General features: G+C 49.0%; 3 protein-coding genes across 4 annotated transcripts in view; 1 reads left to right on the top strand and 2 right to left on the bottom strand.

Moving 5' to 3' along the window:
• Positions 1-17,630, top strand: part of HADHB (hydroxyacyl-CoA dehydrogenase trifunctional multienzyme complex subunit beta) — a 25,272-nt gene extending 7,642 nt beyond the window's left edge. The window contains exons 6-16 of the mRNA XM_081001075.1: positions 109-208; positions 3,872-3,959; positions 6,032-6,219; positions 8,097-8,277; positions 11,018-11,139; positions 12,557-12,636; positions 12,755-12,802; positions 15,026-15,113; positions 15,650-15,724; positions 16,717-16,881; positions 17,120-17,630. Of these exons, the coding sequence (XP_080857201.1) occupies positions 109-208; positions 3,872-3,959; positions 6,032-6,219; positions 8,097-8,277; positions 11,018-11,139; positions 12,557-12,636; positions 12,755-12,802; positions 15,026-15,113; positions 15,650-15,724; positions 16,717-16,881; positions 17,120-17,155 (1,171 nt within the window). The 3' untranslated portion in view covers positions 17,156-17,630. The remainder of the gene's footprint in view (positions 1-108; positions 209-3,871; positions 3,960-6,031; positions 6,220-8,096; positions 8,278-11,017; positions 11,140-12,556; positions 12,637-12,754; positions 12,803-15,025; positions 15,114-15,649; positions 15,725-16,716; positions 16,882-17,119) is intronic.
• The window catches only part of SELENOI (selenoprotein I), a 114,581-nt gene continuing 102,917 nt past the window's right edge, over positions 15,829-27,492 (bottom strand). For both annotated transcript variants that reach the window (XM_081001055.1, XM_081001054.1), the window contains exon 10: positions 15,829-16,117. In XM_081001055.1, the coding sequence (XP_080857181.1) occupies positions 15,844-16,117 (274 nt within the window). In that variant the 3' untranslated portion in view covers positions 15,829-15,843. The remainder of the gene's footprint in view (positions 16,118-27,492) is intronic.
• ADGRF3 (adhesion G protein-coupled receptor F3) overlaps positions 17,489-27,492 on the bottom strand; it is a gene marked incomplete at its 5' end in the record, with an annotated part of 25,698 nt that continues 15,694 nt past the window's right edge. Inside the window, 4 exons of the mRNA XM_081000916.1 lie at positions 17,489-18,420; positions 19,598-19,655; positions 21,934-21,981; positions 24,996-25,037. Of these exons, the coding sequence (XP_080857042.1) occupies positions 19,617-19,655; positions 21,934-21,981; positions 24,996-25,037 (129 nt within the window). The 3' untranslated portion in view covers positions 17,489-18,420; positions 19,598-19,616. The remainder of the gene's footprint in view (positions 18,421-19,597; positions 19,656-21,933; positions 21,982-24,995; positions 25,038-27,492) is intronic.

Genomic DNA, 27,492 nt, shown 5'->3' with positions numbered 1-27,492 from the left:
TCTAAACCCACCTGCTTCCCAGCTAATGTGAAATAACCACCCAGAGGGAAATGCTCTTGGTTTGGCCTGCCTACCACTGATCTTTTCCTCTCTGACTTCTTCCCACAGAGGCTTACTGAACCGGACTGATGTGCCCAAGGATGTTGTGGACTACATTGTGTTTGGCACCGTTATCCAGGAGGTGAAAACCAGCAACGTGGCTAGAGAGGTATGTCAAATTATTGAAAGAAGCGCTAGGCAGCTACACAGCAGAACATCTCTCTGCGGTCGCTTGAATACCAGTTGTGTGTTTTATGAATGGGCAAATCACGGTGGGTGTCAACCTGTTCATTCCCTGGAAGCTGCCTAATATCAATGGTTCCTCTTCATCCTGGAGAAGAGTGACTAGTGGGGTGCCACAGGGTTCTGTCTTGGGCCCAGTCTTATTCAACATCTTTATCAACGACTTGGATGATGGACTCAAGGGCATCCTGATCAAATTTGCAGATGACACCAAACTGGGAGGGGTGGCTAACACCCCAGAGGACAGGATCACACTTCAAAACGACCTTGACAGATTAGAAAACTGGGCCAAAACAAACAAGATGAATTTTAACAGGGAGAAATGTAAAGTATTGCACTTGGGCAAAAAAAATGAGAGGCACAAATACAAGATGGGGGACACCTGGCTTGAGAGCAGTACATGTGAAAAGGATCTAGGAGTCTTGGTTGACCACAAACTTGACATGAGCCAACAGTGTGACGCGGCAGTTAAAAAAGCCAATGCAATTCTGGGCCTCATCAATAGGAGTATAGCATCTAGATCAAGGGAAGTAATAGTGCCACTGTATTCTGCTCTGGTCAGACCTCACCTGGAGTACTGTGTCCAGTTCTGGGCACCACAGTTCAAGAAGGACACTGACAAACTGGAACGGGTCCAGAGGAGGGCAACCAAAATGGTCAAAGGCCTGGAAACGATGCCTTATGAGGAACGGCTAAGGGAGCTGGGCATGTTTAGCCTGGAGAAGAGGAGGTTAAGGGGTGATATGATAGCCATGTTCAAATATAGAAAAGGATGTCACATAGAGGAGGGAGAAAGGTTGTTTTCTGCTGCTCCAGAGAAGCGGACACGGAGCAATGGATCCAAACTACAAGAAAGAAGATTCCACCTAAACATTAGGAAGAACTTCCTGACAGTAAGAGCTGTTCGACAGTGGAATTTGCTGCCAAGGAGTGTGGTGGAGTCTCCTTCTTTGGAGGTCTTTAAGCAGAGGCTTGACAACCATATGTCAGGAGTGCTCTGATGGTGTTTCCTGCTTGGCAGGGGGTTGGACTCGATGGCCCTTGTGGTCTCTTCCAACTCTATGATTCTATGATTCTATGATTCTATGATTCTATGATTCTATGAACAAGTCCTTGGTCCATCTGCCTCAGTATTGTCTACACGGACAGGCAGCAGTGGCTCTCCAGGGTTTCAGGCTAGAGTCTCTCCCCACCTTACCTGGAGAGGCTGGGACCTTTTGCTTGCAAGGCAGACCCTCTGCCACTGAGCCACGACCCCTCCCCTAAAAGAGAGCCCGTATCAGCAGACTTTGAACTTGCCAGCTGAGATCCCTGTTCATTTTACAAAATATTTGATGTTGCCAGTGCGCCTGTCTGCGTACGTGTAGATTGCAAACATTGGGAATCGTCAGTATTTATTTATCAGCAACCCTTGACAATCCTCCACCAGTGACTTTTTGTTTTGTGTGCAAATGATCCCTGGTTTCTGACCATGGCCAGAACGTCTTGCAGTATCTGCACCTGCTCTCTAAGGCCAAGCAACCCTTTGTGCGGCTGTCTGGCAGGGAAAGCCCAATGCCATCGGACGCTGTGTAGCCTGGCAGTGCTTCTCCAGGATCCTGCTTCGTTTGCCGCAGCCTGCTGGCTCCCATCTCACAGGCTGCTCAATCCAGCCTTTGTTTTTAATTTTAACTTCCAGCTCTGTCCTGAACTTTCACCCACTTGGCTGTGTCTCAGGAGCAGCATTCTGTGGCAATGTGTATCCAAGCCTCCATGACTCAGGTGTTTTTCCTCCTGTGTCATGGACACATGGCGGGGGCTGTCTTATCCTGTAGCACCACAGAATTTGTAGTGTTGGAAGGGAGCCAAAGGGTCATCGGGTCCAGCCCCGTGGAAATCCTCAGCCAGGCCATTGGCTCACCTAGCCAAGGGCTCTGCGGACTCTGGCTAGCAACAGTTTCCCACTAGACCAGCCAGCATGGTGTAGTGGTTAAGAGCGGTGGACTCGTAATCTGGTGAACGGGGTTCGCGTCTCCGCTCCTCCAAATGCAGCTGCTGGGTGACCTTGGGCCAGTCACACTTCTCTGAAGTCTCTCAGCCCCACTCACCTTACAAAGTGTTTGTTGTGGGGGAGGAAGGGAAAGGAGATTGTTAGCCGCTTTGAGACTCCTTAAGGGGAGTGAAAGGGAGGGTATCAAGTCCAAACTCTTCTTCTTCTTCTTCTCCTCCTCTCTGGTAGATAATAATAATAATAATTGATTATTTATACCACGCCCATCTGGCTGGGCTTCCCCAGCCACTCTGGGCGGCTTCCAAAAAAATATTAAAATACTGTAATACATCAAACATTAGAGATGGGCTTTTCCCAGCCCTCGTCCCCAAGTTATCCTTTATCCAGAGATTATGAAGCCTGGTCATAATTGTCATTAGGCTGAGCGCCATGACGTATTAACCATTTATGCAACTTCTTTTTCAAGAGAAATGCAAACATTGGTGATGCAGTCAATCTTTTTTGTTTTTGTTTTTTGTAAATTTGTTTCTGTGGTTTTCAAATCATACAGTCACATATCCAACATGCAACATAAAAACAAGATTCCAAGGAATCTCTTGGACTTCCCTCCTCCCCTTTGTGGGCCCTATTATTAATTATTTCCTCCTGTATCTTTTATAATAATTCAAATCTTTTACCTCTCCGTTATGTCCAAAATTCACCATTAAAATAAAAGTGTTATTCCAGTCCTAACGGCTTTAACTGTTTACAGTTGTTTTTAAGACAAATTATAAATTTCCCCCATTCCTTATCAAAGTTTTGGTCTTCCTGATTTCTGATTCTTCTGGTCATTTTTGCCATTTTGGCATTGTCCATCAACTTGATACAGTCAATCTTAATATTTTCCTCCTGACAAATGTTGAGTTTCCCCTTCTGTCAGCTTGATTTAAATGTATGGAGTAAAAATAGGATTTATTTATTCACTTTATACCCTGCCCTTCCTCTCGAAGGAGCCCAGGGTGGCAATTACATGTTATCTTATTCATTTTATTGCGTTTGTACCCCATCTTTTACTCCCAGGAGCTCAAAGTGGCATACATGGTTCTTCCCCTCCTCATTCAATCCCCACAGCAGGTCTGAGAGGTCGGTTAGGCCTAGTCCTGCACCACTGGATCTCAGCGTACATAACTTGTCACATTTTGCGGATATTTTGTCTTCACCCTCAGACCAGTCTCTTCTGAAATGCTTAAATCTTAAAGCGCAATTAGGTGAGTGCTTCCAGTGAACAAGCAGAGACTCCAGAATGTGTGCTAAGGGGACAAATGTTTTCATTGGCCACTACCCTACTTTTGAATAGCAACAGAATCATAGTTTCTGCAGGCTTCTTGTGCTAGCAAGTGGTTGTCTGTACAGACCCAAAGAGCAGATTCGCCTCCCTGCTCAGCCACATACTATGTCAAGTGGCCTTTGGCAAGACCCAGCTGCCCCTCACGAGATTTCTGCAAAGTCATCTGATACACAAGTCATAGCCCGCTTCCCACCGCAGGAAGTGTTGTAAAGATAAAGCTCTTTCTCAGCACTCTGTTTGCTAAGCTTTCTGCATTGTGTTCCTCTCTGTAGGCTGCCCTGGGAGCTGGCTTCTCTGACAAGACACCTGCCCACACGGTCACCATGGCATGCATCTCTTCAAACCAGGCGATGACAACAGGTACCAGCATTGTCGGGCGGGGGGGGGGCACGGTTGAAGAACAAGGGGAAATGCAGCAATTGGCTGTAGAGTTGCAAAGAACCTGTAGGATGCTTCTCCAGCAGGAAGCAAGGCATTGCCCTGGGTCTCCTAAGTGGGAGTTCATTGCTCTCCGCTCTGTCCAGAAACAGCAGCCTCCTCTTTCAAAAAGACCTGTTTTTTATTTTTAAAAAACTGTTAAATGTTTGAACACATTTTGGCAAAAGCCAAAAATGCAGCTCTCTCTGGTAAGCAGCAGTGTTCCTTCTTATGGATTGATAACTGGATACGTGCCTGGTCAGTGGTTCCCAGGTGGGTGGTACCACTCCCTGGGGCCAGTGGGATTACCTGTTGTTGTTGTTGTTGTTTAGTCGTTTAGTGGTGTCCGCCTCTTCGTGACCACCTGGACCAGAGCACGCCAGGCACTCCTGTCTTCCACTGCCTCCCGCAGTTTGGTCAAACTCATGCTGGTAGCTTCGAGAACACTGTCCCACCATCTCATCCTCTGTCGTCCCCTTCTCCTTGTGCCCTCCATCTTTCCCAATATCAGGGTCTTTTCCAGGAAGCCTTCTCTTCTCATGAGGTGGCCAAAGTCTTGGAGCCTCAGCTTCAGGATCTGTCCTTCCAGTGAGCACTAAGGGCTGATTTCCTTCAGAATGGAGAGGTCTGATCTTCTTGCAGTCCATGGGACTCTCAAGAGTCTCCTCCAGCACCATAATTCAAAAGCATCAATTCTTCAGCGATCAGCCTTCTTTTTGGTCCAGCTCTCACTTCCATACATCACTACTGGGAAAACCAGAGCTTTAACTATACGGACCTTGGGATTACCTAGGGGAAGGCTAAGAGGCAAGCAGGGGGCAGGGGGGCACTGGATTGGGCCCCTCTTAGCGCCTTGATCTCTTATTTACAACTGACCAGGCTGGAGCCCAGAGCGGAGCAGCTTCCTCGCTTCGTAGTTTAAGTTTTACTGTTCTTATTGCTTTCAATTTTATTTCCTTTGGTCACGTTTGCTTGTATTTATGATTCTGAGTCATCACAAGATGGCCAGCTATTGGTAATGGCGGGTTTCACTGGATCAAGGTCTTCCATTTTGTTGAATCAATTAAACTAAATAGTTTTCATTGGATTTTGAGTAATTGTGCAATTGATGGTTAATGTTATGAATTTTATTGTGTTGTCATCTTCATCAGCGGGTTGCGCAGAGCAGAGTTCTGAATTATGCTTTTCATAGGGTAGGGTAGGGTGCACTGGAGTGAGTTTATGGAACCAAGGGGGCAGCAGTCTGAAAAAGTTTGGGGACCACTGTGCCTGGTCCTCTGCAGAAGGGGTGTCTGGCAGGTTCTTGCTGCTGTCCCACTTAGGACAGCAAATGGGTGAGATCTAAGCAAGACAAAGGAGCAGGTTGACCAAGGAGGGTGAGCATGGAAGGAAGAAGGTTTGAAACAGCCCATAGAAACAACCCCCCTCCACTTACAATGGGAGCAGCTAGAGGGCAAGAAATTTTCGCAGTTGCAGTAGACACTGCGCTCGGTAAAAATGGATGGATATGGTGGGCGTTGAGCAAAGAGTTCAAGTAAGAATTGGCGAATGCGTTGTTTGGGTGTTCTGAATCTGGAAGACTAATGACCTTTCTGTAAATAAATGCTCTAGACCAGTGGTTCTCAACCTGTGGGTCCCCAGATGTTGTTGGACTACAACTCCCATCATCCCTGAGCTCTGGCCTTGCTAGCTAGGGGTGATGGGAGTTGTAGTGCAACAACATCTGGGGACCCCCAGGTTGAGAAAGGCTGTTCTAGACGGATTGGGCTGGAGTCTGCTTAAAGAGGCCACGAGGCCATTTCCCCCAGACCACGGCCACCTGCTGCCCTGCTGTGGTAACATAGGGGTGCAAAGGACACTCAGGAGCTTAAAGGGAGCGCCTGGCGGTTCCATGGCGAGTGGGAGCTCCCCCTGGGCAGTGGCAGGGAGGGCATTTCTCACGCAGGAGGCGATGCTGCCTTGTCTCTCCTGGGAAGCGTAACTCCTCGGCGCCTCCTTCTTCTCAATCTCTGCAGGAGTCGGTCTCATTGCATCTGGCCAGATGGACGCGGTGGTGGCTGGTGGCGTTGAGCTGATGTCCGACGTCCCCATCAGACACAGCCGGAAAATGAGGAAGACAATGCTGGGACTCACGAGGGCAAAAAGCTTGGGCCAGAGGCTGTCCCTGATCTCCAGGATCCGTCCCGACTACTTTGCTCCAGAGGTAAAAACAATGAACAAGGCTGACCCCATTTCTCTCTCCTCTTGCTTGTTCGGTGAGGACAAAAAGAGGACAAACCAAGTGACATCAGGCTGGCTGGTGTCTTGTGGGCTGGGACAGCTGAGGTCTGGTGTTCCCAACACTCAAGGAAACCAAGAAGCTGCGAAAGAAGCTGAATGTTGGAAAATTCAGGGCAGACCAAGTCCTTCTTCACATAGTGCATATCGTTAAACCATGGAACAACAGGGGGCAGTGATGGCCACCAACTTGCCTTTAAAAGAGGGTTATACATTCATAGAGGAGAGGGCTTTCAACAGTGTCCAGCGTCAGAGGCAGTGATGCTTCTGAATACCAGTTCCTGGAAACCACAGGAGACGAGAGGAGTTCTTGTGCTCAGACCCTGCTTGGTGGTTTCTCACCATAATTCTGTAATGATAATTTGTTAGTTCTACCCCACCCATCTGGCTGGATTTCCCCAGCCGCTTTGGGTGGCTTTCAACAGAACATTAAAAACAGAATAAAACTTCAGACATTAAAAGCTTCCCTAAACAGGGCTGCCTTCAGATGTCTTCTAAAAGTCAAATAGTTGTTTATTTCCTTGACATCTGAAGGGAGGGCGTTCCACAAGGCGGGCGCCACCACTGAGAAGGCCCTCTGCATGGTTCCCTGTGACTTCGCTTCTCGCAGGGAGTGAACCGCCAAAGGTTCCTCAGAGCTGGACCTCTGTGTCCGGGCAGAACGATGGGGGTGGAGACGCTTCAGGTGTACTGGGTTGAGGCTGTTTAGGGCTTTAAAGGCCAGCACCTGGTTGGCCACTGTGAGAACAGGATGCTGGACCAGATGGGCCATTGGTCTGATCCAGTAGACTCTTCATAGGTTCTTTTGTTAGGAGTTGAAGAAGTTCCCCTTTCCTGTCCCCAAACACCATGAGAGCTGCTGTTGGGGAGGGCGCAGAATCTTGGGCTGTGGAGAAAGAAGCAGCTGCCAGTGAGCAGAGAGCTGCGCTTGGGGAAAGGGGAGGAGGAGAGACAAGATCAAGGCAGAAAACACCACAGTGTGCGTTGGTGAAGGAAGCAAAAGGATGAGCTGGTGTAGGGTCAAGAAGGAGAGATTGCCAGAGCTGGGGAGCCTGGCTGGAAGTGATAGGAATGTTAAAACGGCAGGTGTTTGTGGGAAAAGGAGACAACAGGGCAGATAGATAGTCAAAGCTGGGGGGAAATATGGAAGAAACGTACAATGAAAATCTTGTCTATAAGAATAAAAGAGAATTATTATAAATAAGTTTGGAGGCGGTATTTAACACCAGTCAGATTAAATCAAATAAACAAGGAATATTTGGTGTTATGTTGGAGGGGATGCCAGGAAACAGGGAATTATGTTCACATGTGGTGGGGGTGTAAATATGTTTTGTTTTTAATTGGCAAAGGGTATTTAAGGAGATAACATAAATCCCTGGGTTAAAGCTGACCGAGAGTCCAGAGGTAGCATTATCATCAATTTACGATGGGGTGGAAGGATCACAGGCTAAGAAGGACTTGGATATAGCTATGAATGATAAATTAACGTGTGCTGTTAAAATAAGACGGGGAATATGCAGGAGAATGATTTTGAGGAGATATGGAAGGTGTTTGTAGAATCTGCACTGTTAAATCAGAAAAGGGGTCAAACCATTGCAAGAGGTGTTGAAATTTTGGGAGGTTGGATAGTTACAATGGAATGGTCTCGGTGGTGGGTGTAAATTTTTATTCTTATTTATTTCTGATTAATTGTGTTGGCGCTGTCTGCATGTAGCTCAGGGGTACTTTGGACCAATGGTTTGATTCGGTACCGGGCGCCTTCCTATGACCGATTTTCACCAAGCCCTCTCTGGCTCCCACCAGCTCCCAGCCGTGGCCGAGTTCTCCACCAGCGAGACGATGGGCCACTCGGCAGACCGCCTGGCAGCCGCCTTTGCCATCTCGCGCTTGGAGCAGGACGAGTATGCCCTGCGCTCCCACAGCCTGGCCAAGAAAGCCCAGGACGAAGGGCTCCTCACTGACCTCGTGTCCTTCAAAGTGCCAGGTACCACGGTGGGGGTCCTGTTGGGAGGAACCCCTGGGCAATTCGTGGGGCGTCGCTTGGGAACTTGCAGACAGGGAGGGGGGAAGAATTATCTGCTGCAGGAGGGGGAAGCCCAGTTCCTTTCCAGCCACACCCAGGCGCTAGAGCAGCGTTTCCCAAACGTTTGGGGGCGACTGCCCCCTTGGTTCCATAGACTCATCCCCAGTGCCCCCTACCCCATAAAAAACATTAGTAAGAATCGTGGTTTGCATGGCCCACTAAGGAAGATAACACAATAACATTCAAAACAATAAAAATGAATTGCATCATTTATTTAAAACCCTAATAATAATAATAATAATAATAATAATAATAATAATAATATATTTATTATTTATACCCCGCCCATCTGGCTTCCCCAGCTACTCTGGGCGGCTTCCAACAAAATATTAAAATACAGTGGTCTGTTAAACATTAAAAGCTTCCCTAATCAGGGCTGCCTTCAGATGTCTTCTAAAAGTCTGGTAGTTATTTTTCTCTTTGGCATCTGGTGGGAGGGTGTCCCACAGGGCGGGTGCCACTACTGAGAAGGCCCTTAACACTATTTAGTTTGATTTATTCAACAAAATGGATCAACTTGATCTAGTGATACTATCCTTTCAGAGTCTGAGAGTCATTTACACCTCCAGCACCCCCTGCCAAGCCCTTGACTCTTGGTGTCCCTTAGGAAACCCCCGCTCCAGGGGTGGGGCGCTACACCATCCACTATGGGAGCCACTGTGCTGGCCCTCCCTTTCTTTTCCGCCTTCCTTGGTTCTCTAGGTCTGTGTCGTCTTCCTGTTGAAGACCTGAATCTTAAATATCCCTCCCTTGCACAGCTGCCCCCAAATGGGAAGAAGCAGCACTTTTGCAATTCTCGCACCCTAGGCAGGGGCGTTTAAGGACCACAGCAAGAGCAGCCCCCCCACAAACCGGCTCAAAGAGCCAAGGACATTTTGACGTGGTGGTTGTTGTGATGCAGCGAGGCGTCGCGTTTATTGCATGTGCATCCCACCTTTTTCTCCACGAAGCCCATGCAAAGTTCTCCTCCTTGTTTCACCCCCACAGCAACCCTGTGAGGTAGGTTAGGCAGAGGGGCAGGGACTGGCTTCCAAGGCCATCCAGGGAGCTTCATGGCCGAGTAGAGATTTGAACCCTGTTCTCCCAGGTCCTGTTCCTACACTTTAACCACTAGGTCTCTTGCTGTCACCAGATTCCATGATGTGAATCAATGGGCAGCTTTCGTTCATCTCCTTGTGAGCCGCTGCAAAATAAAATCGCAGTCTTGAAGTCAATACAGCTCAACCTCAAGCAGCGCCCCAATGCCTAGCCTTAATTTGTTCAAAAGCTACTATCACATGGGTAGCTTGAGCCCCCGTTTTTCTTTTCGTTTAAAAGTTCTTTTTAAATTTTGCGTTTTAACCTGATGAGGTAATATAAGCAAACCCACAGGATGATTTCTCCTGGGAAGGTTGTAGCAAGTCAGTTCAGCAGACCCCAAACTAGCCTGCAGCCTTCGGTGAAAGCTTTTGGGCACCAGCTTGTTTCTCAGTGTCACAAGCCAAATACCCTCATCCCCAGAGAGAAGCTTCCTGTTTCCCCCTCCCTTCCTGCCACCTTCTTAAAGAAATTTGGGTTTATTTGCTTTAAACCAAAGTGTTACCCTTTGCAGTGGCATCTGGGCTCGTGTCCATATAGCAGTGAGCTAAGAGGTTTTCAGTGATGGGGTTGACATCTCTGGCAGTGATTGGCTTGGCTGCTTGGTTGTCACAGAAGGGGGGCTTCTATCTTCTTGACATCTTTCTGCAGGGCCTGCAAGACAGAGCTGTTCCGCCTAGCCTTTGGTTTGGACTCAGTCTGACCCTTATGTTTCCCTCCCCTTATGGTCTTGATTTATCAGCTACTTTTAAAATGAGGGAGGGACGCAGGTGGCGCTGTGGGTTAAACCACAGAGCATAGGACTTGCTGATCAGAAGGTCGGCGGTTCGAATCCCCACAACAGGGTGAACTCCCGTTGCTCAGTCCCTGCTCCTGCCCACCTAGCAGTTCAAAAGCACGTCAAAGTGCAAGTAGATAAATAGGTACCTCTCCGGCGGGAAGGTAAACGGTGTTTCCATGCGCTGCTCTGGTTCTCCAGAAGCGGCTTAGTCTTGCTGGCCACATGCTGTACGCCAGCTCCCTTGGACAATAAAGCAAGATGAGCGCCGCAACCCCAGAGTCGGTCACGACTGGACCTACTGGTCAGAGTTCCCTTTACCTTTACTTTTAAAATGAGGCTGCATTTTAAATTGCATTTTAACCTGTATTTTTAAATTGGTTTTTTTTCCTTTCTTCCCTTTTTCTTTTCCCCCTATTATGTTTTTACTGTGATTTTATTGGTCTTAGCTCAGGGCGGGGTATAAATAAAAATTATTATCATCATCATCATCATCATCATCATCATCATTTGGCCGACTTTGATCCTGAATCTGGGTGTAGCACTTTGGATGCTGTGACCCCAGGCAGAGGCAGAAAGTCCTAGTGAAAGGAAGGGCTTCTTGGAGCAAAAGGGGTGGGGTGGGAATAGGGAAGAGAGGGCCTGTAGGTATGGGAGAGGTTGGTGACGTGAGTGTATCCTTGGGCACTGCAGAAATGAGGAAGCCTGAAGCTTATATACTGGTCTGAAAATAGCTAGCCAAATCTTGGGACACTACAGAGCTCTAAATAACCTTGGTTCTGCCAGGCAGGGACACGGTCGTGCGGGACAACGGAGTCCGCCCGTCATCGATGGAGCAGATGGGGAGGCTGAAAGCCGCGTTCGTCAAGCCCTACGGGACAGTCACAGCCGCCAACTCGTCTTTCCTGGTAAGGCACCGCACGCAGAATCATTTGAACAAGGGATTTTCAGCTGTGCTGGAATCACTGGAATCATCGACCAGAGTTGGAAGCAGCGATGCTTCTGAATACCCAGAAACCTCAGGAGGCAAGAGCGGTCTTGTGTTTGAATCCTGCCTGCAGGTTTCCCACAGGCATCTGGTCAGCTCCTCCGCGAACAGGTTGCTGGGCAGGATGGGGCCCCCTGGGCCTGATCCAGCTAAAGGCTCTTCTTGCATCCTTAGAGCGCTCTGTGGCCCAAAATTTAGCTGATCTGTATTCATATGATTTACAATAGATAGATAGATAGATAGATAGATAGATAGATAGAGGTACCCCTGACTGTTAGGTCCAGTCACGGATGACTCTGGGGTTGCAGCGCTCATCTCGCTCTATAGGCTGAGGGAGCCAGTGTTTGTCCGCAGATAGCTTCTGGGTCATGTGGCCAGCATGACGAAGCCACTTCTGGCGAACCAGAGCAGCGCACGAAAACGCCGTTTACCTTTCCACCACAGCGGTACCTATTTATTTACTTGCACTTTGACATGCTTTCGAACAGCTAGGTTGGCAGGAGCAGGGACCGAACAACAGGAGCTCACCCCGTCGTGGGGATTCGAACCGCCGACCTTCTGATCGGCAAGCCCTAGGCTCTGTGGTTTAGACCACAGCGCCACCCGCGTCCCAGATAGATAGATAGATAGATAGATAGATAGATAGGGCTAAAAGAGGTAAAGGAATTTGACTTTACAGAGGGGGGGGGGTCTTACTTCTGGTTTGCCAGCAAACTACAATTGGCTCTGTACAGACATACAGCATCCCTCTTTCGGCCTGTCCCCAGGGGGCCAGTGGGATGGGAGGAGAGACTGCCAGTGCCTGGTGCTCACTTGCCTGCTGCCAGCCCGTTGTTTGGCATTGAACATGAATGGAGCGTAATCTCTCATCAGGCCCGGCCGGGATGGTCAACGGTCAAGGGGGATGGGAGTTATGGCCCAACAACAGCAGGAAGACCACCTCGGCTTTGTCCTTCCCAACCCCTCCTGCATTAGGCCCTATGTATCAATGCCCCCCAAAACAAACAGCTGTCTCCCCCTTCCCTGGTACCACAAGCTACAGATTCAGGTTGCCTGCCTCTTTGAGAAGGAGGCTTTGATCTCGACATGTCATAGAATGACTGTGAGTTTTAAGCCTTCCTTTTGAATTCCTGAGATTGAAACTCACGCAAATGCAACGTCCTTTTCCCGATTGTGATTCCTGCATTGCAGGGGGTTGGGCTGGATGACCCTTAGGGGTCCCTTCCAACTCTACAATTCATTTGTAGTGCAGCTGAATACAGAGACAGGCAGATTGCGGGGGGGGGGGGGCGGTCCCTGCTCTCGGCTGACAGAATATTCTTGGCTCCTTTCCCCAGACCGACGGGGCCTCGGCGGTCCTGCTGATGTCCGAAGAGAAGGCTTTAGCAATGGGGTACAAACCAAAGGCCTACCTCAGGTACGTGGGCATCCATCTTCTGCTTTTCCACACCCTCCCTTTTGAAAGTGTGGCAGGCCTTTCCCTCCGCTGTCTCCTCCCTCCAAGAACCCCCAACTTACTTGCTTTTCTCCCTCAGGGATTTTGTGTACGTCTCCCAGGACCCAAAGGACCAGCTCCTGCTTGGGTATGTTGCAAACGGTTGTTCCTCTTTCTCGAAAGACCTGAGGCTGCCTTTCCATCCACACGCAGGCACTACTGCCCTCTCCCAAAGCTTCCTGTTTATTTGTTGTGTTTATGGGACGCAGGTGGCGCTGTGGGTTAAACCACAGAGCCTAGGACTTGCCAATCAGAAGGTCGGCAATTCAAATCCCTGCGACAGGGTGAGCTCCCGTTGCTCAGTCCCTGTTCCTGCCAACTTAGCAGTTCGAAAGCACGTCAAAGTGCAAGTAGATAAATAGGTACCACTCCGGTGGGAAGGTAAATGGCGTTTCCGTGAGCTGCTCTGGTTCGCCAGAAGCAGCTTAGTCATGCTGGCCACATGACCCGGAAGCTGTATGCCTGCTCCCTCGGCCAGTAAAGCGAGATGAGCGCCGCAACCCCAGAGTCAGTCACGACTGGACCTAATGGTCAGGGGTCCCTTTACCTTTACCTATATTCCAACTTTTTTCTCCAAGGAGCTAAAGGTGATGCGCATGGTTCTCCTCTTCCTCGTTTAATGCACCACAACAGCCCTGTGAGGCAGGTTAGGCTGAGAGAAGGCAGCAACTGGACCCAGGTCACCCTGTGAGCTGCATGGCTGAGTGCAGATTTGAACCCCAGTCTCCCAGGTCCTAGTCCAACAGGCATCCCCAAACTCGGCCCTCCGGCTGTTTTGGGACTACAGGTGAAACTCGGAAAATTAGAATATTGTGGAAAAGTTCATTTATTTCAGTAATTCAACTTAAAAGGTGAAACAAATATATGAGATAGACTCATGACATGCAAAGCGAGATATGTCAAGCCTTTATTTGTTATAATTGTGATCTTATAGCGTACAGCTGATGAAAACCCCAAATTCACAATCTCAGAAAATTAGAATATTAAATGAAATCAGCAAAACAAGGACTGCAAATAGAGCAATGTTGGAGCTCTGAGAAGTAGAAGCATGCATATGTACTCAGTACTTGGTTTGGGCCCCTTTTGCATCATTACTGCCTCAATGCGGCGTGGCGTGGCTCCCCAAATCTCTTTTCTGATGAGAGCAGCTTTTGCATCTCATTTGGAAACCAAGGACCCAGAGTCTGGAGGAAGAACGGGGAGGCACACAATGCCAGATGCTTGAAGTCCAGTGTGAAGTTTCCACAGTCTGTGTTGATTTGGGGAGCCGTGTCATCACAATATTCTAATTTTCCGAGTTTCACCTGTACAATTCCCATCATCCCTGACCACAGGTCTTGTCAGCTAGGAATGATGGGGGTTGTAGTCCTGAAACAGCTGGAGGGCTGAGTTTGGGGTGCCTCCTCTAACCATTAGGCCACGCTGGCTCTCAGTGGGCAGTTCCGATATTCCTGGGGCGATTGGGGTTGGGCAGTTTTCAGGTCCTGCAAGTAGCAGGGGCCAGAGGCAGGCAAGGCAGGGACCCCCCATCTCTTTGACTCTTGGACATGCATGCCAAGCCCCGTCTACTCTTTCCGTGGGGTGGGACTCGTGTGGTTGACATCAGCCCCATCCCAGAGTCATTCAGGGGAGGCGGCCCAGTTGGAACAGGTGAATTCTGATTAGTGGCAAGAAATACCAGTTTGCCAACAACACCCACGCCCCAGTTTGGGTGCCTGGAACCGAGGCCTTGAGAGAGGGGGCCAAGCCTGAGTCCTGGCAGCTCAGAGGAACTGCATAAAACCTTATTGCACTTTGGAGTGGTTCTGGTTGGGGTGTCACGATTCCTCCTGCCCACCCGCCCCCATCTCAGTATAGTGGTACCTCAGGATGTGAACGGGATCCACTCCAGAGCCCCGTTCGCATCCTGAAACAAATGCAACCCACGTCTGTGCATGCGTGGGTTGCGATTCACCGCTTCTGCACATGCGCCTGACGTCATTTTGAGCGCGAGCGGCGAAACCCGGAAGTAACATGCTCTGTTACTTCCGGGTTGCCGCAGAGCGCAACCCGAAAACGCTCAACCTGAAGCTACTTCAACCCGAGGTATGACTATATTCTTAGTGTCTTGTAGGCCTTAAGCAACTAAAAATAGCCCTGATTATTTTAGCAGAGGATGGGGTGCAAATTCAACGCAGAAGGGCTTTCTGGGTGCTGGCGAGACAGGCAGCGGCCCCCGGGGCCGGCCCCTGCAAGCCTCCTCCCCAGGCGGGCAGCTCTTTTCTGCACACAGCCACTCTGAACGCCACTCTCCGTTCTTCTCTCCTCCCAGGCCAACCTACGCGACGCCCAAAGTCCTGGAAAGGGCCGGCTTAACAATGGCAGACATTGATGTCTTTGAATTCCACGAGGCCTTTGCAGTAAGTATTTCTGGAGAGGGGAGGCTGAGAGGACAGCCCTCTTCAAACATCTGAAGGGCTGCCGTGTACAAGACTGAACAAGCTTGCTGTCTCCAGATTCAAAGGGTGGGACCTGGACCAGTGGTCTCCAATGTTGAATCCTCCTTCCTTTGAGGCTTTTAAATAGAGATTGCGTGACAGGGATTCCTGCCTTGCAGGGGGCTGGACTAGATGGCCCTTGGGGACCCCTTCCGAGCCTACAGTTCTAGGACTCTATTTTTCCCCCAGTAAAAAAATCCAATTAATATGTCCAATCATCATGCTCCAATTCAAATAAACTAAAATAAAAAAGAGCAAATTATAGTCCAAATTATAATTATGAATTTTTCTGAGCTCCCCACGGTCTGTATCTCTGAAGCATATCTCCACATCTTAGTCCTGCTTCTCCTTGTATCCATATTTTCCACATCTCGATTTTAATGCTTCTACAGTTCTACGACTTGATATCTGCTGTTGCTGCCCAGAGCATCATCCTTCTTCTCCCTTTTCCCTCCTAGGGGCAGATTCTAGCTAATATGAAAGCGATGGATTCAGATTGGTTTGCCCAGAACTACATGGGCAGGAAGTCTAAGGTAAGGGACCGATGTTGGCAGTTTTGCTGTGAATGTGCGTCCTCCTCCTTTATAGCCTCCCCTATGCCTTGCCTGCGGGTGGCGCTGTGGGTTAAACCACAGAGCCTAGGGCTTGCCGATCAGAAGGTCGGCGGTTCAAATCCCCACGACGGGGTGAGCTCCCGTTGCTCGGTCCCTGCTCCTGCCAACCTAGCAGTTCGAAAGCACCTCAAAGTGCAAGTAGATAAATAGGTCCCGCTCCAGCGGGAAGGTAAACGGCATTTCCGTGCGCTGCTCTGGTTCGCCAGAAGCGGCTTAGTCATGCTGGCCACATGACCCGGAAGCTGTACGCCGGCTCCCTTGGCCAGTAAAGCGAGATGAGCGCCCCAACCCCAGAGTCGGCCACGACTGGACCTAATGGCCAGGGGTCCCTTTACCTTTTACCTTTTTGCCTTGCCTGCAAAATGGAAAGGGCCTAGGGCCGAGGCAGCATCGTTGAAGAGTGGCTGGGGAAACTCAGCCAGGTGGGTGGGGTATAAATAATAAATTATTATTATTAATATTATTGAGGAGACGATGGTTGGAGCTGGATCAGTGGCTCCCAAATCTTTCCCCAAGGACCACTTGAAAGTGCACTGTGCCCGAAGCTGTGTGATTTTTAATGTCATTTTATTGCTGCTTTTATTTATTTCATTGTATTACACAGTGAATTCTACGGAAATTCAAATTGAACATGTGCTTTACCTGTGCATCACCTGAATGAAACTGGCAGGCCACTGGTGGCCTGAGGACCAGAGTTTGGGGAACCCTGAACTCAGTACCCAGTTTTCAAGGCCAGGGCTTTCTTTCCCTTCTCACTGCCCCCACGGCTTTACTCCTTTGGTGGTCTTGATGCGGCTGACCTGGAAGGACCCCGATTGATCTTCCACCAGGAGCTGATCCTTCCCCACACTGGTGGTGAGTTTGGTAACTCGCACTCAGGGCCCTACTTTTCTCTTGCCTTCTGCTTGCAGGTTGGCGCTCCCCCTCTGGAGAAGTTCAACAACTGGGGCGGATCCCTGTCCCTGGGACACCCCTTTGGGGCCACCGGCTGCCGCTTGGTCATGACCGCTGCCCACCGGCTGAAGAAGGAAGGAGGGCAGTACGGCCTAGTGGCCGCATGCGCCGCTGGAGGACAGGTAAGCTGAAGGAGCACCACCACGCCCTCCCAGTGGGACTGCCGCCTGCTTGCCTTGACGTTGGCCACGATCTCAGCCCATGCAGGGTCTTGCTAAATAGCAGCCTTTGCTGTCCTCCTTTCCCAGAAATCCCATCCCCTTCCTCCTTCCTGCCTCTCTGTGGGAGGGGAGAGGTTTGTTCCTCCACCTGCAGGTCCCTTAATGAATAAACCCTTTCCTGTTCCTCTTCTGCCTGCAGGGCCACGCGATGATCGTGGAGCGTTACCCACAGTAACCCCATCCAGGACTGTCTTCCTCTCGCCCTTCGTGACACAGCCGTCCCGCTTCAATGCGCTAATGCCAGAATCCCTCCCTGGTCCTTCCTCAAAAGGACACCCAATGGCCTTTGTACATATTTTCTAGTAGCAGTTGGGCCCTTGGAAGTTTTGCCTAGTCCATAGAGGGGGCCTTCTGAAGTTTATCTTCTGAAACGCAGGACACCTCCCCCTTGTATTCTTGCATGAGAACACGTTAAAAGATTTGGAGTGCTCTGACTTCCGAAAGCAGGAGTAAGTCCAGAAATGAATGGTTCGGTTTTTAAAGTTAAGCCTGTTGCCGTATTTCAATAGGGTTTTCGATCTGAACTGCAGTCAACTGGGATATTTAATTTTTCCCAAGGGGTGGGGGCTTAGCACGAAGGAAGTGGACTGTTAACAAAGGTGGAGCGTTTGTGTCTCCACACCTGTGCCTTAATAAATGAGAGATACAAAGGTGGGGATGGTGAGTGTGTGTCTTATTCTCTCCAGTTATTTCCACAGTCCTTGAGGGGGCAGGCAGCCTGCAACAGGCCCCACCACCACCAACATTACAGTGGGGATTCCTCAGAGCTCAGGTCTCGTGGCTCCTACAGGGTGATATCAGCTCACGGTGGGGTGGGGTGGGGGAATCTGTTTGCTTCAGCCATTATTATACCCCACCAATCCATCCACAGGGGTTCAGCTATTCTCTACCATCATTTAATTCTTGTAAGCACTTTATTCATTCATTCATTACATTTTTATCCCCCTATTTTTTATCCAAGGAGCTGAAGGTGGCGCACATGGCGGGTTCCCCCCTCCTAATTTAATCCCCACAACAACCCTGCGAGGCAGTGACCAGCCCAAGGTCACCCCATGAGTTTCACAGCCCAAGTCCCACACGCTAACCACTATACAGCACCTGCTTTTAACACCAGCTTGCTCTTTAAAGTTATTAAACTTTAATAACTGCCTTCATCTATAGATCGCAGGTTCACAACATAAAAATGCAAGATAAAAAACACAAAATATATAAGAAAAATGAGAAAAAAACCTGATAACTCCCCTCCACGTACAAAACATATTTAAAAGGATATCGGATGTTAGTCAGCCCAAGGCCTGGTTGAAAGAGAACATTTTCAGCTGGCACCTGAAGGTGTATAATGAAGGTGCCAGGCAAGCCTCCCAGGGCAGAGCGTTCCACAAACTGCAGAAAAGGCCTGATCATGTGTTGTCCAGAAGGCCCGCTGCTGGCATGGTGTTCCTGGTTGAAGGTGAAAGCGAGTGGCAGAACTGGCTTCCTGCATTTCATAAAAGGAACTTTTGCTCCTGGTTTCCAAAAGCTGCAATATGTTTTTGACCAGGCAGGGAGGAGGAGGGTGGCAAGCCGAGAGCCATTTTCTACTGCCCAAAGCTGTGGGGGCTGGAAGATGACAAGAATTTATTTTAATTTTAAAAAACACACAATACACAGCCCTCTTCTGTCCTCAAAGCCAGCTTTGCTCTTTTAATTTCCCACCCTACACCCGAAGCCAGGCATCTTGTTTACAATACAAAAAGGGGGGGGGCTTTGTACTGGGCCCCCAGACTTGAGGGACGACTCTATTGAGATTTGCAAGGGCTTATGTGTAAGAGTGGGTGGGACGTGGGTGGCGCTGTGGGTTAAACCACAGAGCCTAGGGCTTGCCGATTAGAAGGTTGGCGGTTCGAATCCCCGTGACAGGGTGAGCTCCCATTGCTCGGTCCCTGCTCCTGCCAACCTAGCAGTTCGAAAGCACGTTAAGTGCAAGTAGATAAATAGGTATTGCTCCGACAGGAAGGTAAATGGCGTTGCCGTGCACTGCTCTGGTTCGCCAGAAGCGGCTTAGTCATGCTGGCCACATGACCCGGAAGCTGTACGCCAGCTCCCTCGGCCAATAAAGCGAGATGCGGTCGGTCACGACTGGACCTAATGGTCAGGGGTCCCTTTACCCTTTACCTTTAAACAGGGATGTCTTCTAAAAGTAGTGTAGTTCTTTATTTCCTTGACATCTGACGGGAGGGCGATACACAGGGCAGGTGCTACTACCAAGAAGGCCCTCTGCCTGGTTCCCTGTAACTTGGCTTCTCGCAGGGAGGGAACCGCCAGAAGGTCCTAGGAGCTGGACCTCAGTGTCTGAGCAGAACGATGGGAGTGGAGATGCTCCTTCAGATATACTAGACCGAGCCCGTTTAGGGCTTTCAAGGTCAGCACCAACACTGAACTGTGCTGGGAAACGTACTTGGCCGCTGTGGGAAGGGACTCTGCCTTCAAAGAAGGATAGGGTTCTCAAAGCTGGGCTGGCTCTGCAGGCCTTGCCTGCCCACATATCCCCCTGAAAAGTTGTTCCTGGTGACATGGAATCAGCCACCCTTAACGTTTTGGTTGGCCAGAGGAGACCCCCACCCTCTTGCTTGCTCACCTGTGTGACTTCCAGCCTCTCAGTTGCTGAGTTTGGAGTCCAGCGTTTCACTCTTGGTCTGTGGACCCAATTGGGAGAAACAGGAGGTTGAGTAAACCGGCCCTACCGTTTTACTGTTGCCCCTTGATTCCACCTGGCACCATCCCAGGAAGCAGTGGGGAGCCCCCAGCCTGGCTCCGCTGCCTTCCCCTGCCCCCCAAAGCCCAGGGGAGAGAGAAGCCGCTTCGCCCAGCAGCAAGGAGGATAGCCTAAGGACCTAAGAAGAACCTGCAGGCTCGGGCCATGGGGCCATCTAGTCCACCCAAATTCCCGTAAAAAAACTAAGACGGATAGACTGCCTCTGGACTTGGTGGTTCTGTAAGAGCATAGGAAGAGCTTGCTACATCCGGCCAATGGCCCCTCTAGTCCAGCATCCTGGTGGCTGACCATATGCCCGTGGGAAGCCTGCAAGCAGCATCGCTCTCCCTTCCTTGTCAGCATAGCAACCCCTGTCCTCAGAGGTCTGCACTGACTGCTGATTGGCTACTGGGCCAAGTTCAATATGTTACTGTGGGGATAGAAAGCCCTTAACTTGGGACCAGTTTTCTGATGAGATAACCTTTCCCGACATAAATCCGCTAGACCACTTCGATTGGTGGAATTGGCACGATTACAGGTGCCACACTCAGAGGGAGTGGCATATAAAATAATAATAATAATAATAATAATAATAATAATAATTAATAATAAAGTAAAAAGACAGGAGTGCCTGGCGTGCTCTGGTCCATGGGGTCACGAAGAGTCGGACACGACTAAACAACAACAACAACAATAATAATAATAGTTATTACAGTAGTACCTCGGGTTACATATGCTTCAGGTTACAGACTCCGCTAACCCAGAAATATTACCTCGGGTTAAGAACTTTGCTTCAGGATGAGAACAGAAATCGTGCAGCGGCAGCGGGAGGCCCCATTAGCTAACGTGGTGCTTCAGGTTAAGAACAGTTTCAGGTTAAGAATGGACCTCCAGAACAAATTAAGTACTTAACCCGAGGTACCACTGTATTGTGCATTCCTAAGAACATTTAGTGTGGCAGCACCTAAACTTTGGAACTCCCTGCCAGCTGATATCAGGCAGGTGTTTTCCCTGGACCCTCTTAGGCAACTGCTAAGAACATTCTCGTTTAGCCTACCCAGATGTTTAGAAAGCTGGGTTTCAGAAGCATCGCTGCCTCTGATTATGGAGGCAGAGTCATCTGGCCACTGTGATCCACGCGACGGTCACCTCCAGTCTTGATTATTGTAACTCGCTCTAAGCAGGGCTGCCCTTGAGACTGACCCAAAAACTCCAGCGGGTGCAGAATGCCGCGGCGAGACTCCTTACGGGGTCCTTGCCATGGGATCACATTCACCCGGTGTTCAACCAGCTGCACTGGCTCCCGGTGGAGTACAGGATCAGGTTCAAGGTGCTGGTTTTAACTTTTAAAGCCCTATGAGGCCTAGGACCCTCGTACCTACGGGACCGCCTCTCCTGGTATGTCCCGCGGAGGACCTTACGGTCTTCAAACAACAACATATTGGAGGTCCCAGGCCACAGGGAGGTTAGGCTGGCCTCAACCAGAGCCAGGGCTTTTTCGGCTGTGGCCCCGATCTGGCGGAACGCTCTGTCACAAGAGACTAGGGCCCTTCGGGACTTGACATCTTTCCGCAGGGCCTGCAAGATGGAGCTTTTCCACCAGGCCTTTGGCCAGGGCACAGCCTGACCCCCTCCTTTGGAAATCCTCACAGAACTCTAGCCCAATGGTTGCCATTAATTTGATTCTGAATTGATTTTAGAATGAATTGATTTTAGAATGCTGTGTTACTTTTATTGTTGTTAGCTGCTCTGAGCCCGGCTTCAGCTGGGAAGGGCGGGATATAAATAAAATTTTATTATTATTATTATTAGCTATCGATAGCCCTGTCCTCCTCCATGAATTTGTCCCATCCTCTTTTCAAGCCATCCAAGTTGGTAGCCGTCGCTGTCTCCTGTGGCAGGGAGTTCCACAGTTTATGAACTGCGTGAAGAAGCGTTTTCTGTGCTGCCAAGGTTTTTGATGGAGCTGCACCTCTGGAAAAGCTGTAGGAAAGGGTTGTGGTGAGAAGAAGCCCTGGAGGCTTCTCCAGAGGGAGAGCTGGCTGCAAGTGGCAGGTAATCAGATTCTGGATAAATAGGAGGCTGAAGCAAAGGGCCTCAGCAAAGGATCCACGGCCTCCAAGCCTGGACACCAGGTGAAAGGGGAGGTGGCAGTTCATTCCCAGCGAAGCTGGTGGTGCAAAGGCAGGGAATTTGAGGCCAGCTGGGACCTTGCTTACCTGAGATGCAGGTGACTTGCACAGACGCTTGCAAAGCGCTCCTCTCACCTGCAAGAAACAAACAGTGACGACTTCCGGGTTAGCGCGATCGGTTAATGGCGGATTCCCTCCGAGCTCTGGAGGGAATCGGCTCTACTGAGGGCGGGTCCTGCCGCGGCGGCGACGCGGGGACCCTCAGAAACCACAGGTGCGGATGCCTGTGGACTTGGTGACTCGGCGGGCACCATTTGCGCCCCCCCGACCCACAAAGAAGCCTTTTTAAAGGCTTCGGAGAGGGTGCGGAGAGTGGCGTGGTGCTGTGAGTAGACCGCTACTTCAGTGGAGTGAAGCCGCGAGCCATGGCCGGAGAGCGCTGACTTTTTTCCTTGAACATTTGGACTGAAAAAGAAATAACCCGTGAGTAGTACGGAATTTGGATTTAAAAAATTCTTCTTTGAATTTGGAACGATCGGGGGAGTGCTAAAAGGAAGTCCGCCCCCCTTCCTGCAGACATTTAAAGCAAGAATTGGATAACTAAGGTGGAGAGACCATCTCTCTCTTTGTGAGACAAAAGTTATTAATTTCATGATTGGCATTAGAAGTTTTGTGCTGGAGGATGAGAACTGAATCTTAGAAGTTGATGTGGAAACCCCCCCCCCCCGGATCCGGGAGCGATCCGTGAGCGAGCCTGTTGAGGAGACACAAGGAGTTTGACAGCTGTCAAAGGAGCTGTCAAACGAGCTTTCAAACCTAGAAAAAATTGTTATTTACCATCTTTAAGGACTAGATGTGTTACATTTGATTCTAAGTTGTTGGAAACAAAGAAGAATTAAATAAATAAAGTTACTGACTGTTGGAGAAGGACTACTAAGTAACCAGAATCCCTCTAGGGGTGATTCTGAGACATTACAATGGCTGCAGATGGAAAATTACAGGCCGAGTTGGAAAAAATGTTTCTGCTCGTGGGAAAATTACAAGACCAGAGTACAGCTATGGCTATAAAGCTTGCGACCTTGAATCTTAAAGTAAATAATCCTGTTGACTGTGCTAAGGACTTGACAAAAAATAACTCTGCAGCTGAATCAGAAGAGATATTTTCAGAATTAGAGGAGAGAGAAGGAGGAGCGGAAATGTTGCTGGTGGAAAGGGCCAACCAGAAGCCTACAATTGTGGACTATAAAGAAAACAAGAAAATTGTGGATTATAAAGAAAACAAGATTCAGATTATGGGAATTTGGATTGAAATTGAAGAACTACGGATTGCAAATTTGTTCAAGATGAAAGAGGAAGCCTTTGGGACACTTGGAACATTTGGACTTAAAAGAAGCAAGAAATATGATTGGGGCTCCGTTTTGGAATATGGAGGACTGGCTGGAAGGAACATGGATTTTACTGGGATAGAGCTCCTTCGAGACCCGATGACCAACATAAAGGACTATCAACAAAACCGGCGGAGAGGGACTGACGGAGATTTGAAGGCCTCGGACGTGAGAAATCCAGGCTAAGAACTGATATTGTGGACATCTTCTGTTTTGGGGGATCGAAACCGGGAAAGAGGGGGGGTGAGAGCTTCTGAATCCAAAAGGAGGATAATTTTAAGATTTTTATGTTTAGGTAGTGTGCTCAGTAACTAATATTTAAAATTGGGAAATTTGTGGAAGGGAACTTAGGTCGACCTTAGAAAAGGATGTAATGATTATAATTAATGTATAAGTTAAATTTGGTTAATTAAGCAGAACTAAGTTTAAAAAAAAAAATTACAATAATATTGTGAAGATGAGAGTAAGAACTTGCTGAGCTAACTATTGGAATTAGGATGTATGAAGGGGTGGTGCGGGGAAGTCAGAGAATGTAGTTAAGAAAGTAAGGATTTGAAATTATACATGTTTGTCTTTGTCTTTGTGTGTTTGTGATGTCAATATAAAACGTGAAAACCTAATAAAAAAATTTAAAAAAAAAAAAGAAACAAACAGTGACTCCTGAGGCCATTGGAGGAACATGTGACAGTCCTGGCCATGAGCATCCTCTGTTAGGGAGTTTTTGCAGTATAAACCAGCATCCCTTTCACCTCTCTATTTGCATGTCCTGTCCTGGGGGGGTCATCGGTCCAAAGCGACAGTTTCCATCACCATTTTTGTGGTTGTTGTATGGAAGTGAGAGCTGGACCATAAAGAAGGCTGATCGCCGAAGAATGGATGCTTTTGAATTATGGTGCTGGAGGAGACTCTTGAGAGTCCCATGGACTGCAAGAAGATCAAACTTCTCCATTCTGAAGGAAATCAGCCCTGAGTGCTCACTGGAAGGACAGATCCTGAAGCTGAGGCTCCAAGACTTTGGCCCCCTCATGAGAAGAGAAGACTCCCTGGAAAAGACCCTGATGTTGGGAAAGAAGGAGAAGGGAACGACAGAGGACGAGATGGTTGGACAGTGTTCTCAAAGCTACCAGCATGAGTTGGACCAAACTGCGAGAGGCAGTGGAAGACAGGAGGGCCTGGCGTGCCCTGGTCCAGGGGGGTCACGAAGAGTCAGACACAACTAAACGACTAAACAACAACAAAGTTGTTTTCAAAGTTCTCACCTGCCCTGGGGAGTGAATGATTGGCCACAAAGTTTTTTTTTAAGGAGCAAAATCAACTGTGTGGTGTTCAAAGCCAGCAAGCGGCCTGAAGAAACCACTTGTGGGTCACAGCCCCTGCCCCAGAGATGTAGAACAGGCATAGACAAACCCGGCCCTCCAGATGTTTTGGGACTACAATTCCCACCATCCCTGACCACTGGTCCTGTTAGCTAGGGATGATGGGAGTTGTAGTCCCAAAACTTCTGGAGGGCCGAGTTTGCCTATGCCTGATGCAGAAGAAGCTTTCGCCCCTAAGTGCATCTCCCACCCCCATTGTGGGTCTCAGTGACCGGTGCTTGGACTGGCAAATATCCTTCCCTCCTGTGGGCGATGCAGTCAGAAGCCCCTCACATCTTTGTGCTTGGAAAAACCTCCACATCACCCCCCACTCCAGGTCTCTGAGACCCTCCTGGTTGGAAAAAAACAAAACAAAACACTGCCAATTTGGGGAGGGTGTGCTGCTTACCTTCTTGTCCATGAGGCAGCCAAAAATCAGAATGAAGACCCCCTGCAACAGAGAAGAATGTTGCTTAGTGAAGACCCTTCAGTGGCCTTAAACAAAATACCGTATTTTTCGCTCCATAAGACGCACCTAGTTTTTAGAGGAGGAAAACAAGAAAAAATATATTCTGAACGAAACAGTGGATGTATGATTTTTGTGGTTCATGCTGTGGCCACAGACATGTGATTGGACGGAAAGTTTGGGGTAGCCCAATGCAAAAATCCTGAGGATCCATGTGGATCCATGCTTTGTAACCACATTTTTGCACCATTGCGGCCCCACGCAACAATGGATGTGTGTGTGTTTTTGGTGCAGGCTGTAGCCATGGACATGCTATGTGATCTGATGGTGAATTTGGGGGTGACCCAATGCAAAAATCCTAAGGATCCGTGGGCTTTTACATCGCCCCTCCCAAGCAGCCTCCTTTATCTCTAGCATCCATTATCTCCCTCCCGATCGTTTACCGATCAGCTGTTTCCTTTCAACACTCCCTTCCCTCTTGTTTGCCTTAGTGTCTTTTCCTCAGCTGGAGCAGTTTTTTGCTCCTCCTTTTCTTCTAATTTCTGTCCATTGCTTTAGTCTTCCTGTCTCCTCTCCTTGCAAGTTTGCTGTCTTTACCTCCCCCCTCCCAGGCAGCCTCCTTTATTGCTAGCGTCCCTTACTTCGCTTCCGATCGCTTCCGATCAGCGGCTTTGTTTCAACACCCCCTTCCCTCTTCCAAAAAAAATAAATAAGCATGATCTGCTTTTAGCCCCTGGGCAATTTGGCTCCAGGGACCACACATTTGCTCCATAAGACGCACAGACATTTCCCCTTACTTTTTAGGAAGAAAAAAAGTGTGAAGTGTGCCTTATGGAGCGAAAAATATCGTACTTCAGAGTCTGCTCCAAAAAACAAGTCTTTCCTCTTCCCTAAAAAAAGCTCAACAGCTCAACAACTTTGATGTGAACCAGTTTTTAACTCTGTGAGTAGATCACTGTCTCTTGGGAGTTGGCCACCCCTGTCCTATCTCATCTCAGTCTCATCTTACCCAGGCCAAATTTACCCAGCTCCTTCAACTGCTCCTCATCAGGCTTGGTTTCCAGACCATTGATCCTCTTGGTTGCCCTCCTCTGCCCACCTTCCAGCTTGTCAATATCCTTCTTAAATGGTGGCACCCAGAACTGGACACAGGACTCTAGGTGGGGGTCTGACCAAGAAAGAATAGAGTGGGACTATGACTTCTCTTGATCTGGACACTAGGCTTGATGTAGCCTAGAATAGCATTCGCCTTTTTTGCTGCTGCATCCCACGGTTGGCTCATGTTCAGCTTGTGGTCTGCTAAGACCCCGAGATTCTTTTCACATGTGCTGTTGCCAAGCCAGGTGTTCCCCATCCTATATTTGTGCTTCTGGTTCTTCCTGCCTAAGTGCAGACCCTTGCATTTGTCCCTATTGAAATTAATTCTGTTAGTTTGGGCCCAATCTGTTAAGATCATTTTGAATTCTGATTCTGTCTTCTGTGACATTAGCTACCCCTCCCAATTTCATCTCATCTGCAAATTCGATGAGCTTCCCCTCAATTCCTACATCCAAGTAATTTAAAAAGATGTTGAACAACAACGGGCCCAGGACAGAACCCTGTGGCACCCCAGTTGTCACTTTTTACTGGATAACGAGGAATCATTAATGAGTACTCTTTAGGTTTGGTCCGCCAACCAGCTACCAATCCATCTAACAGTTACCTCGTCCAATGCACATTTTACCAGCTGCTCTGCAAGAATATGATGGGGGACTTTGTCAAAAGTCGTACCAAAATCAAGATACACAACATCCACAGCATTCCCCTGATCCACCAAGCTGGTAACTCTTATCAAAGAAAGAAATGAGATTCATCTCGCAGAATTGGTTTTTGAGAAACCCACCTACCTGTTGGAACGCGGGTGGCGCTGTGGGTTAAACCACAGAGCCTAGGACTTGCCGATCAGAAGGTCGGCGGTTTGAATCCCCACAATGGGGTGATCTCCCATTGCTTGGTCCCTGCTCCTGCCAACCTAGCAGTTCGAAAGCACGTCAAAGTGCAAGTAGATAAATACCGTATTTTTCGCTCCATAAGACGCACTTTTTCCCTCCTAAAAAGGGGAAATGTGTGTGCGTCTTATGGAGCGAATGGCACTGCGCAGTTCTCCCTCTCTGCGCAGCACCTCTTCAGCAAAGCGGGAGGAAAAATGGAAGGGGCTCCGTTTCTCCTCCCGCTTCTCTAGAGAGGCGCTGCGCAGAGAGAGCCACCTTAATCTCACTGGGTTGCTGTGAGGTTGTTGTATGATAGCCCTTCATTTGCCCCCTGAGCAACTTGACAAACAGACAGGAGAACATTATTCTTGTTTTCCCTCTTCAGTCAGTCTTGGATTCCATCACTGCCCAAACCATGTGCCTCTATCTCTCCAAACGGCCAGATGATTCATTTTTTCCCCCCTGGGGCT

The sequence above is a fragment of the Podarcis pityusensis genome (genome assembly GCF_964106645.2).
Source record: "Podarcis pityusensis genome assembly, chromosome: 3".
Lineage (NCBI taxonomy): Eukaryota > Metazoa > Chordata > Lepidosauria > Squamata > Lacertidae > Podarcis > Podarcis pityusensis.
This window is presented reverse-complemented; position numbering and strand designations above follow the sequence as displayed.